Source organism: Perognathus longimembris, chromosome 19, assembly GCF_023159225.1.
Source record: "Perognathus longimembris pacificus isolate PPM17 chromosome 19, ASM2315922v1, whole genome shotgun sequence".
Taxonomy (NCBI): Eukaryota; Metazoa; Chordata; class Mammalia; order Rodentia; family Heteromyidae; genus Perognathus; species Perognathus longimembris.
In genome coordinates, this window is record NC_063179.1 from 20,273,115 (window position 1) to 20,286,440 (window position 13,326).

Below are 13,326 nucleotides of genomic sequence, written 5' to 3' on the forward strand. Positions count from 1 at the left end.
GCTGCAATTATCTTTGCAAGAATCATGAAGAACTTCTTAAAAGAAGCAAAATGGTAAATAAATATCTGAAAAGGTACTCAATCTTCTTGAACATCAGAAAAACACAAATTAAGGTCATAATAAAATAATATTTTATGTCCACTAGGTAGGTAGAAATTTAAAAATTTTAGTAATGTACTTGTTAGAAAATTATATCAAGTCTACTAGTTTAAACATTCAACAGTCAGTTCATTAATTCCTCCCATGCCACAGTTTACACATATCATCCTAGAAATTTAAGACATGTTCATGTGTTTCAGTGTTCCAGGTCTGATGTCAAAAGTTAACCTGTGTGGTAGGGTGGTAGGTCGAACTTGACTATTGCGGAAGAGGGAGCAGGAAAGCAAGCAAAGGAAGGAAGGAAGGGAGGGAGGGAGGGAGGGAGGGAGGGAGGGAGGGAGGGAGGGACGGAGGGAGGGAGGGAGGGAGGAAGGAATCCCTGACTTTCATGTACTTAAACTTTAAACTAAAAGCAAAAAATAATGTTGGTGAATTTCAAACTTTAACCCATCTATGGTGAAGCTAGTATATTTGCTAGTGAATTACTCATTGTGATCGCTACATCTAAAGCACACTTAATTGTTTTCAACAGTTTATTGGAAATAGTATATAACACTATAATATGCACAATTGAAGATTTACAGAGGCCTTAAAATGCATTCTTCAAAATTTCTAAACCCATGCCCTCCTCCTTTTTTTATGACATTCACATATTCTAAGGTTTGTATATGATATTTTCCTCTTGGAACAAAAGAATCCTTCTGCTTTACTTGTAATGGATATGGAAAGAAACATTTTTTAGAGAAAATATTTTAATAATCCATAATTCAGCTAAATAAGTCTAAAATTCTGTTGAAACAGAAGAGCTATAGATTATCTTAGTATGATGTAATTAGGTGTACTATAGGTATGCATCTAATATATTTGGGGAAATATTAAGTAAACAATGATTTTTTTAAAATTCTATGAAAATTTAAAATATAAGGTTTGACAGCCATAAGTCAGTAACTTATAAGAATGAATGTAATTGTACAAGTGATCTCTTCTCATGAAAGAGAACATATGAAATATAAATATGAAATATGTTCACATGAAAGAGAAGGAAATGAGACAAAGGACCTAAAAAAGTCAAAAGGAAGGCTAGATGAAGACATACAAGGAAAAACCATAAAACATTCAATTATCAAAATGATTAAAAGAATATTGAGCTAAATATCATGTGTCTGTTCTTTGTATATTTTTCCAAATCCAGAAATTTTTACTGCTTTCCTGATATTCTAACCCTATTTCAAATCTGTTCTCATAGGCATTTCTACATAGATCATGAATTAAACTATATTTTATCCTTTGATACATAAAAATAAGGCAAAAGACGGTCTTACAATTAATTCAACTTGGATTTTTAAAAATTGCTTATTTCCACTCTAGTGGACAAGAATGAAGACAAAAACGGACATGTCAGGAAGATAAAGATCCTCGGGGTCACATTAACAATTACGGTACATTTACAAGGTTCCCACACTGCTAAAATCTCATAAGAAAACCAGTACCATCATATCTTCTTCAAATGTCTCCCTGTCTGTGTTATGTTTGCAGTGAAATTTTTCCACTGGGATTGATTTCATCAGGGTCACTCTTCTGGACCAGAGACATGAGTTGAGAAGGGAGAGAAAAAGAGAAAGGAGACTTTCAGTTTAGGGTAAAATTATTTGTATCTTTTCCCCTCGTGCTCAAGCTTTTTTTTTCCTTTTCTCTCTGCTATTTTTTTTCTTCCTCTCTCACATTAACTTTCCTTCTATCCTCATTTTCTGAGCTAGAGTTTAATGTATAGGTAAAAGATTTTTATGATCTACATGATTTTTGTGGAAGAATGATTAGAACTTCCTAAGTAACAACCTTATAGTAAATTTTAACAGTTCAGTTATATGGAAGAGCAAAACTTTCAACAATAGTCATATTAATTAAATCATAATTAATTAAATCATTAATTAAATCATGTAAAAGAATTAATTTGATTTTAACTACTTAGTTATAAGAAGAGCAATTCTTTTACCAATACACATTAATTAAATCATAGCTTAAAAGAATTAATTTAATTCCATATGCTAAATAAGCTTTTCAGATATTAGGTGATGGTTAACTTAATAAATGAATGCATGTATAATTGCTCTTATTACTAGTAAACATAATAAAAGAGTATATCTTTTAAAAATATATTCACATGTAAGCTTAAAATATATATTCATGTGTAAGCTTTCAAATGACTATTTTCTTTTCTTTTTTTTCTTTTTTTTTTTTTTTTTTTTTTGTCAGTTCTGGGTCTTGGACTCAGGGCCTGAGCACTGTCCCTGGATTCCTTTTGCTCAAAGCTAGCTAGCACTCTGCCACTTGAGCTACAGCGCCACTTGCAGCTTTTTCTATATATATGTGGTTCTGAGGAATCGAAGCCAGGGCTTCATGTATGGGGGGAGGCAAGCACTCTACCATTAGGCCATATTCCCAGCCCCTCAAGTTACTATTTTCTTCAAAGTACCACTTTGTTTCTTCAAAGTGCCACTAAGTTGCCATTGCTCAAGACATTTTCAGAAATCATTTTGGAACCTTGAATCTCTGTCTCCTAATTTGGGAATTCTTTAGGGAAGCAACAAAAGGCATTTTGGCCAGGTGATGGTGGCTCATACCTATAATCACTGATAATTAGAAGACTGAGATCTGAGGATCAAGGTTCAAAACCAGCCTTGGAATGTGCTCTTATCTCCAGTTAACTACCCAAAGAAGAGAAGTAGCACTGTGTCTTAAATGATAAAGCTTTAACTTTGAACACAAAAGCTCAGTGAAGCTGTCTAGGTTCTGAGTTCAAATCTCAGGACTAGCACAGGAAAAAAAGTCATTTTGAAGCAATGATGAGATTGAAAGTGAAATTTGTTCATAAGTAGAGGGGCTAAATTTTAACATCATTCATGAAGTACCTCTAAAGCAGATCTCAAAAGAAGAGTATCAAAATTTTGTTCCAAAATTCTGTTGTTAAAATTTACTGTGTGTATCACAGTTATGAAAGTTAAAAAGACTCTTTTTACAATATGTGATAAACTTGTTTTCAAAAGGTTCTTACATAACCACACCTACTATAATATTAATGACAAATTAATCACATAAAGCAAAGGAAAAGTTAACATATTTGGCCTTTTATACTTAATTTTTGAATACATAGATAATGTCATATTTTGTTTATTATTCAACAATTATGCATTAGCCAACAATGCAATGGATACAGCCCAAGAACAGATACTTTTGTAAAGGCATTCACAGTTGAATATGTAAGTACATGTTATAGTACTTGGAAATCAAAAAGCTAAATGAATATATATAAATTTCTCAGACAATGAACATGTTTTAATGAAATCATGCGATTAAAGTATAAACAAATTTCTTAATATTAACTAAATTACTAGTTTTGACCAATGTATGACTGGAAATAATTTTATCTAGATATTTATCAAATCCAAAATTTCTAATATTAAGTATTACATCCATCAATGTAATGAAGTCCAAATTAGTTATCAAATCCTAGCCTAAGGTGTTTGTGTTTTCAGGAAAACGATGCATTTTGAACCTCTAAGGCCTATTTCTTAAATTCTGTAATTTTTTTCACCATAATCAAGATGTAGCACATCAGAGGAAAATTTTTATTGCAACAAATTATATTCCTTCAGTTTTACTCTAAAAACTCTCCAAGGAATGAATAGGATCTTCTCAGTTAGTTAGCATGGGTTGGCATTTCCGTAGATTAACCAATCTTTATGCAGATGTTGTCATGTTTATAGTAGGTAGTGCTCATGAACAGGCAACTGACTGTCTGTGGGTCCACCTAGAAGGATCTGAGACATAAATTTAAAATATTTCATTACACAATACTATATTTAGAGTAGATTTAATATAAAAAACAATTGAACATGATTGACTTACTGGCTAGGAAATGAAAGATATAGAATGTGCACGCAAATACTGCTAATTGTTTTAAACATAGTATTTTCAGATAATTAAAATGCTTCTTAATTTGTGGACAACAAAGTTCAAACAATTAGACTTTTTATAGCTCCCATAACATGATGGCATTTGCTTGCAAATGGAAAAAGATATCTTGGAATAGGGGGAAATGGCAGGGAAAGAAGTCATATGATTGGACTTTGCTTTGTATCACCTCCATTGCTTCACATTAAGATCGTTGCATATCAACCCAGGTCCATTTCCAACAACAGAAGAGAAGAGAATATAAGTTCCAAAAGCACGTCTCATTGGTCACTAAGAGTATTTTTACATTTAATTCCTATACTAGCCTGATATTTTTAATGAGTACCCACTCATTTTCTGACACTCTATTTTATTGTTGACGATATAAACATAGTAACATAAAAGACAATTTTATTTTTTCATTTCATATTTTTCAGAGAATAAACCATTTTCTGACTAGATTTGTTAGAGGTAGCAAAACAATCATACTTCCTTAGGTCGGTAGCTCACTGAATCAACCATACTAATGATTGTAATTTTCATATACTGTAGAATATATTCGCATATATTGCAGAACAGGCACTATTTCGTGCAGTTCTTTTTTCTGTGGGTGTTGAGATTTGGACTTACCTGATCAGATTCTCTGCCACTTGAGCCACAGCACCAGGCATTTCATCCAGTTTTATACATATTCTTTGATAAATTCTTAAATTATATATAATTAAGAGTTTAAAATAATAGCTGGACATCTGTACATTACACATCTGTAATCCTAGTTACACAGAAGGCTGAGACTTGGAGGATTATGGTTCAAAGCCAGCCTGGGTAGAAATATCAAGACCCTGATCTCAAATTAAACAGTTAAAAGCTGGATTAGAGGGGCTGGGGATATAGCCTAGTGGCAAGAGTGCCTGCCTCGGATACACGAGGCCCTAGGTTCGATTCCCGAGCACCACATATACAGAAAACGGCCAGAAGGGGTGCTGTGGCTCAAGTGGCAGAGTGCTAGCCTTGAGCAAAAAGGAAGCCAGGGACAGTGCTCAGACCCTGAGTCCAAGGCCCAGGACTGGCCAAAAAATAAAAAAGCTGGATTAGAGGGGTAACTCAAGTGGTAAGATACTAACCAAAAGGAAAAAAAGCCAAATGAGAGCTCAAGTTCCTGAGTTTAAGCCATGAATCCAACACACGCTCGTGAGTGCACGCACACACACACACACACACACACACACACACACACACAAATTACGAAGGATTAAAAATTGAAAACCACATATCACTATACCACATTTTTATATTACTGAGCCCTCTGTAGAACATAATTCAGGACTATGAGAAATTATTGCTGAAAATACTTGGATAATTATATTAGAATAGCATCTGTAGAATAACATCTGTATAACAAAGTTGAGCTTACTAGCTCTTTGACAATGTTTCTTTGTTTTCCAAAATTAAGGATGAATATCACTTTCAAATCTATATATCAGGACAAGCACTGAAGCCTTAAAAAAAATCCATTCAATCTATTTACTACTGGTTCTATTTTAAACTTAGTTGATTGATAAATTCTGACACAAAAAAATAAAAAATATGAAAATGCTGTGTAATAACCAGCAGTGGGTTTTTTTTTTTTGCCCTGAAAGGCAGAACATATGCAATCTAGTTATCACTATAAGCAGCCAAATTCCAAAAGGGAAATAATCAAAATTGTCAGAATTTCAAGCCAAATTTATCTGGAGGTCCATATATCTATTTCCAATTCTTCTTGTTATAGCCAATAAAAGAATGGGAGCACATGAAGAGAAATATAAGTGTTTAGTTTTAGGGTAGCAACATAATACTTTACATTGTCACTGTAGTCTTTGTAATGTATAGGCAACTGTCATGTAGGCAGCAACACAATGAGGTTGAGCTGGTAAAATACTAATGAAGACCAGTGATTCCAACCTACTCTTCAGAGCCAAACTTCCAGGGTTCTAAACCACAACACACTTTGAAGAGATTAGTTTCAATTTTTAAATTCATTTTAATATATTAAAATGGTGCTCAAGATTTATTTTTTAAACTTCTGAGCTAACCAAAAAAAAATATTTACCTGATTCTTTTTCAGTGACTTGAATGAAATCCTCCTCTTCCTCATCACAGCTCTCGCAGTTGAACTGTTGGAGAGCTGTTTCTGGCAGGCTCTCAGCTTGACTGACATCCTTGTGCTTATGAAAGCTTCGAAGGGCAACCAGGCGATGATGGATTGCTGCGTATAGACATCCTGTGTCTTTGGCACTGGCCTTTACGAGGCAAATTAGATTATTAAGAATATACATCACTTATTTACATTAGCCACATTTTACAGATTTGGGGGAGGACTGGGGATCAAACCCAGAAAGTTATACTTTCTAGGCAAGCACTTTGCCACTGAGCTACATCCAACCACACATTTTACAGATTTTTTTTTTTTTTTTTTTTTTTTTGCCTGGGCCTTGGACTCAGGGCCTGAGCACTGTCCCTGGCTTCTTTTTGCTCAAGGCTAGCACTCTGCCACTTGAGCCACAGCACCACTTCTGGCCATTTTCTATATATGTGTTGCTGGGGAATTGAACCCAGGGCTCTTGCCACTAGGCCATATTCCCAGCCCATATTTTTAATCTACCACTATTAATAAGGAAGGAGTTATATGACATAGTACACAATTGTATATAATTATACAATACAACATAATTATGAGTGCTAACAGACTTACCAATTAATTTTTGGAATAAATTCCACCCTACAGCAAATAAATTATGAGGCCTCAAGTTCAGAAAGTAAAATTTTTAATTAAGGTACTTACTTGACCTTAAATAATTTAAGTATTAAGACCTTCTTCTCCCACTATTTGACACTATAGACATTTGAAAGATTGGAGGAAAAACATCTTTAATTCCCTTCCCATCACTTTGCTTACACATTCCTCCAAGACGCATAGCAGACTTCATTAAAGCAATCTAGGAGACTGGCCACTAATACATTAGATGTGCTTTCTGTGCTGTTTTTGTGATTGCTATTAATATAAAAATGATGGTAACAATAACCAAAATTGGTATGACATTAACTGTTATGTTCTTTTTTTATTCTATCATTACAACAATGATGTGATATATTTATCTCATTTTTATTCTCAAAAGCAGATAACACAAGCATTCAATATATTCATTTTTTCTTCCCTTTATAAGTGATAAAATTATGGCAAAAAAATGGAAAAGAAAGCCCAATGCATTGGCACAGATCTGTAATCCCAGCTACTTACAAAGGAGTGATGAGGAGCAGTTTGAAGTCAGCCTAAGCAAAAACTTAGCAAGACTTCATCTCAATAAACTGGATGTGAAGACTCATGCCTGTAATCTCAACTATTCAAAGGGCACAAATGTGGGATCTCAATTTGAAGCTGGACTTGGGCTAAAAACATAAACCCTATCCAAAAAATAAAGCAAAAAAAAAGTTGCATGTATTGCTTAAGTAGTAGAGTACCTGCCTACTAAGAGTGAAACCTTGAGTTCAAACTCTAATACAGAATAGAGGAAAGAAGGAAAGGAAGAAGGAAGCAAGAAAGAGGAAGACAAAGACAAAGAGGGAAGAAGGAAGGAAGGAAGGAAAGAAGGAAGAAAGGAAGGAAGGAAGGAAGGAAGGAAGGAAGGAAGGAAGAAAGGAAGGAAGGAAGGAAAGAAGGAAAGAAAGGCAAAGAAAGAAAGAAAATAATAAGAATAATTTGTCTATGAGTTACAGGTGCTCAGCAAATTGTTGGTACTTGAGTCCAGAATTTTGCCTTGTAGTCACTAGGTTAAATTATAATACATAATAAAATAGAACTCTTTCATCTATTAAAAGAATTTTTTAAGGAATAAACAATTGATGGCAAGAAAATACTCGTTCACATTTAGTGTTTTACAATCGTAGCCACTTAATCTTAAAGCTTGAAGCCTGTTTTACCATAACCTTCCTTTCTGCACATGTGTAAACCAGTTAAAGAAAGGCCAAGTAACTTGCCTGAAGCTCATAAATGCAGTATGCCACAAATGTACAAAAATACATTTACATTTTGTCCAATATTTGCATATACAAAATGAAGCATCTTTGGGGGATGGAATCTGTGCCTACACATAAAATTCATTTATGTTTCACATATGCCTTCCATATGTAGACTGGAAATAACGTTATATTTTTGCCCTTTTTTCTGCCACTTTTAGATTTATGACTATTTTGTCTGTAATTTGTCACATATGATCAACTGTTAATGTTCCATTATGGCGACCTGTTGAGGCTCACAAAGTTTTGGAGTTTGGAGCATTCTGCTTTTCAAATTTTTAAATCAAGGATGTTCAATTTACATAGTATAAGAGCAATATGGCAAAAGAACCCATATTTTAGGGTGGACTTTTGAGTGATATACAGTGTTACACTTGGCAGTGTACTTTCTTTTATATAATAAAACATTTGTTTTTGTTTTTAATCACTGGGCACACACCCAACAGCTTTCTCCATTACTCTGTGAAGGCCTATTGACTTGTGTTGCCACTTTCTGCCTGAATCATTTGGGTACTGGGTCTCCTCCAGTCTTCTGGGTCTCAGCCCACGGGGAAAACCCAGCTTTTACAGGGAGAGGAGCTCTGTTGTTGGTAGCTCTCTTGTGTTGAGATCGTATATTTGAGGTCAGGCATTCCTGCTGCTGGGAACGGCTACATTGTGCTCCCATCCTGTTACCTTGGAGATTTACCCATGTTCAGAATTGGAATTTGCTGTTGGACCGGTTGTTAGAACTTGCTAGCTCTGGGTTTTTCCATTCCTCGCTGATTCCTTTCCAGGGTACGGAAAGCTTTCTGTCTCTCAGTCTGCAGTGTTAGCATCAAGCTTCAGGTTCTGCTGACTTCCTCCTAGGAGTTATTCCTGATGATATGGTCACTCGGGTGACTTAGTAAGGTGGTTGACAGAATTTCAATAGTAAAGAAAAGGGTAGATGGCATATGTCACACACATGTCCTGGAATGGGTAAGAATTGACTACTTTAGACTTAGGTGTTGATTTTCTAATTCCATACATATTGAGGTCTTAGAGGATAAGCAACCACAGTGATTGACCAGTACAGATTATAATAAGAAAATAAGAACAAAAGTCAAATGAGGAATTGCAGAGCTCTGTTAGTGCATTTGTAAGATAATTTGGCATCATTGCAATATTTCACTTACTTGAATTAAAAATACTTTGATCTTATAGTCTTCTAAATCCGTAGCTGTTATTTGCAAATTTCTGTGGTTTGCTCTTTGAATCTTCATTTGAGCCCAGAGTTTGCTATTGAGGATCAGCCGTAGACTACCTTGATTACGCATAACTATAGCAGAAAAGCAAATGTGTTAGTTAGATCATAGCTCCTGATTCCCTAGCCTGCCAAAAATTTTTAAAAATTACTATTTTTAAAAGCAAAGTAAATCTTGTTGCTTCGTCTATACTGGGTTTTCATTATTAACTGTATTTTGACTAAATTATAATTTGTTCTTCAAATTGTATTTGGGCTTTGTGAAGCAGAGTATTTTCAGCTTACATACAAGAATTTGATTTTTCTAGTATGTCTCAATACTTTCAAACTCCTTTTAAGCTCTAGTGGCTTAAAAATATCTATCCAAGAATTGTTTACATTGGAGAAAACAGAAGTAAAACCCTAAGTGTCAAAAACTGGAATGAATAAAGTACAGATTTAAAGAGATTATTATGAACCTATTAAGAATACTGAAGAAGGCCATGCATAATAGCTTGCACATCTAATCCTAGCTACTCACGAGCTAGCGATGAAGAGAATCAGCTTGAAGCCAGTCTGAGAAAAAAAAAAATGTTTGTGAGAACCCCATCTCAACAGAAAAAGAAGAAAGAAAGCTAAGCATGGCAGTACATGCTCCTCATCTCAGCTACAGCGGAAAGCATAAAATAAAAGAATCACGGTCCAGGCTTGCAAAAAATAAGACCTTATCTCATAAATACCCAGAGCAAATAGAGCTAGAGGCACCATGCAAGCCATGAGAACTTTCTTAGCAAGTGCAAACCCCAATGGACACCAATAAATAAATAAAGAAAGTTACATTGGTGTGGAGATGTGATCATGGTATACAAAGTAAATGAAAATGTCATATCGTAATGCAGTGGAACACCATGAATCACAAATGTGTGGTTCATGTATACACATACATGTGGGGAGAGCAGAATCATAATTAACAGACACTATCACAGGATGATAGGCTTTTCAGTACTTTTCCTTTTCTTTTCCAACCACCTTTATTTTCTGATTTCTGCAGTGAAAATATATTGTCTACATAACAAGAAAAACTGTTGTGGAGTTTTATTTTGCTTTATTTTTTGTTTTGTTTTGTTTTAGATTTTGGCAGGCAGTAGAGTTCAACCCACAGTAGAGAATGACTTGTACTGCCTTGGTAATACTTAAGAAACCTGATTGTCAGTTATACAATGGAAAACACTGTTCCTGTTCTTTTGGTCTGCATATATTCCATTCCCGTTTCTTGAGCTTACTCTCAATAAATACTCATGCACTTGGATGTCACTTCTACTTGTACTCTACTCTAAAGAAAACCCAAGAAGGACTGGCAAAAACCAGTCCGACACCCACCTCTCTACCCAGGCTCAGTCTCAGTTTGGGCTCCCGAACAAAGCCCAGCATCTTTTTGGATGACAAACTGTGGAATTTTCCAGTGAGACTAACTCCAGCTTCTGATGGTCCTGTTTGCAGGATTCAATAATCCCACACCAGTTTCCTTAGAAACTGGCCCTCCATCTCAACCCCCACACCATGTTTGGAAAACAAAGGATAAATTATAGGACAGCTATTTTGTTTTCCAAGGACTTTACATTTTACAAAATGATTTGCTTCACTAATAATGAGATGACTATATAGTTATGTGCTGGGCTCTGGAATCTTATTGAGTTCTCATAATCACTCAAAAAGCTATAAACAGAAAGTTTCCTCCCTTAAAACTGATGTCATTAGTGCAGAGAGAGGAAAGTCACCTATCCCAGGTTACCAGTCAGTGATTGAGTCATTACTAGAGCCCATGAAGTCTGACGTGTGGACTACTATGATATGGGACGCTTCCGAGAGTATGTTAGGAAAAACACTGTTTCAGCAATCATTTATTGGTATGCTTTATAACCCGACTTCAAGAAGTGTATAAGTGTACACACCGCTTCACCTTTTACCCTGGCAAATCCTTTACAAAAGGGGTCCTTACTCAGTCTTGACTGAAATGTTCCGCAATCACTGCTTGCTGTGTCATTCAGTCTCAGAGTTCCTCTGCCCCTTTCTGTCCATGATTGTGTTGTTTTGTTGAATATAAAAATCTTGCAGTTGATCTAAATGATAATTTTTAAATGTCAAACATACATAATCCTCTTTAGAATAAACTATTCCTTGTGTTCTAATATCTGATCTAGTGTCTGAGCATTTATCAGAATGATCTATAAACCAGCTTTTGAATACTTTTTTTTTTTTGCCAGTTCTGGGGCTTGAACTCAGGGCCTGAGCACTGTCCCTGGCTTCTTTTTTTGCTCAAGGCTAGCACTCTGTGAACTTGAGCCACAGTGCCACTTCTGGCCATTTTCTATATATGTGGTGCTGAGGAATTGAACCCAGAGCTTCATGTATACGAGGCAAGCGCTCCTGCCATTAGGCCCTATTCCCAGCCCCCAGCTTTTGAAATTTAACTTTTAAAAATAGACCATGTTTGAGTAGCTCAAATATACACACATACACACACACACACACACACACACACACACACACACACACACACACATTAGGTTCCTCGGGCCTTTTTCCCATCTGTCACTTTCTACCTGTAATAACAGATAACCACCATTGTTATATCTTCATTATTCTTCCAGAGACATTTGTTTGTAGGCTTATGCATACCAGTACCAGTATGTACTCCATTTTTTTCTAAAATGGTGCAATACCATGCACAAGTACTGGGTTGGGTTTTTTTTTCAATTACTATATCTCTACATACACCAACTTTTGCATTCAACTTCATACTATTTGATAGGTATAATGGAATTCAAAAGTAAAGGAATCAGGAAGTATTTGCTTACTTTAAAATTTGCAATGACAGGGGCTGGGGATATGGCCTAGTGGCAAGAGTGCTTACCTCGCATACATGAGGCCCTGGGTTCAATTCCCCAGCACCACATATACAGAAAATGGCCAGAAGTGGCACTGTGGCTCAAGTGGCAGAGTGCTAGCCTTGAGCAAAAACAAGCCAGGGACAGTGCTCAGGCCCTGAGTCCAAGGCCCAGGACTGGCCAAAAAAAAAAAAAAAATTGCAATGACAACATAAAAACTTGGAGAACTGTGACATGAAGCCCGGGGGACCCCTCCTGCGTCTAGCAATGATCAGAGGCTCCCAAACACAGAAGAATTACTAGTGGGTCTGAAGTTAATCTAATCCATTCTTATTTAGAATAAAAGCATCCTTAGATCTTAGAGGAAATGAGGAGAAATGGAGAGCATTTGGGAGGAATGCAGATGGAGAAAAGGGTAAGTGCAATTCCCACCTTACTGAAACATAACAAGTGTATAAGATCTGATCCTGAGCCCACTCATGACTCAGCTGTGTTAGTATGGAGTAGGTCCAAAAAGTTCTTGATTTATGCATTTAAAATTTTTTAAATATTATTAAAAGGAAATGAATATTAAACTTTACATTTTAAATTCTTGTCTTACACAGACATTAAGACATGAACATTTAAAAACCTTCAGTATGAAAAGAATAGCACTGCCAGGAATTGGTGGTCTTGCCTGTAATCCTAGCTACTTAGGAGGCCAAGATCGGAGAATCGAGGTTCAAAGCTAGCCCAGGCAGGAAAGTCTGTGAGACTCGTATCTCCAATTAACCATCAGAAAACAGGAAGTGTCGATGTGGCTCTAGTGGTAGAGTGCTAGTCTTGAGCTGAAGAGCCCAGGGACAGCACCCAGGCCCAGAGTTCAAGCCCCATGATCGATAAAAAAGAAAAAAGAAAAAGAAAAGAATAGAACTGCTTATTAAAGCAGGTATGAAAAAGATAAAATGTACGTCTGAAGATGTGATCCTAGCAATGTCAGTACTTGGAAGACTGAGACAGGGGGATTAAGAGTTTGAGGGCAGCCTCATAGTTGAGACCCTGCCTTATAAAAAGAGAAGAAAATAGAAAGGAAAGAAGAAAGGGAGGGAGGGAGGGAGGGAGGGAGGGAGGGAGGGAGGGAGGGAGGGA

The 13,326-nt window shown here is 35.9% G+C and overlaps 1 protein-coding gene across 4 annotated transcripts in view; it reads right to left on the reverse strand.

The window, feature by feature from the left end:
• Nucleotides 1-1,454: 1,454 nt before the first annotated feature.
• Nucleotides 1,455-13,326, reverse strand: part of Ranbp3l (RAN binding protein 3 like) — a 47,980-nt gene continuing 36,108 nt past the window's right edge. For 2 of the 4 annotated variants that reach the window (XM_048368379.1, XM_048368375.1), the window contains 4 exons: nucleotides 11,310-11,430; nucleotides 9,264-9,406; nucleotides 6,143-6,332; nucleotides 3,252-3,917 (listed from right to left, as the gene is read on the reverse strand). In XM_048368379.1, coding sequence (XP_048224336.1) covers nucleotides 3,874-3,917; nucleotides 6,143-6,332; nucleotides 9,264-9,406; nucleotides 11,310-11,430 — 498 coding nt within the window. In that variant the 3' untranslated portion in view covers nucleotides 3,252-3,873. Of the gene's footprint in view, nucleotides 1,678-3,251; nucleotides 3,918-6,142; nucleotides 6,333-9,263; nucleotides 9,407-11,309; nucleotides 11,431-13,326 lie in introns of those variants that run through there. The other 2 variants (XM_048368378.1, XM_048368377.1) reach the window with 2 other exon arrangements.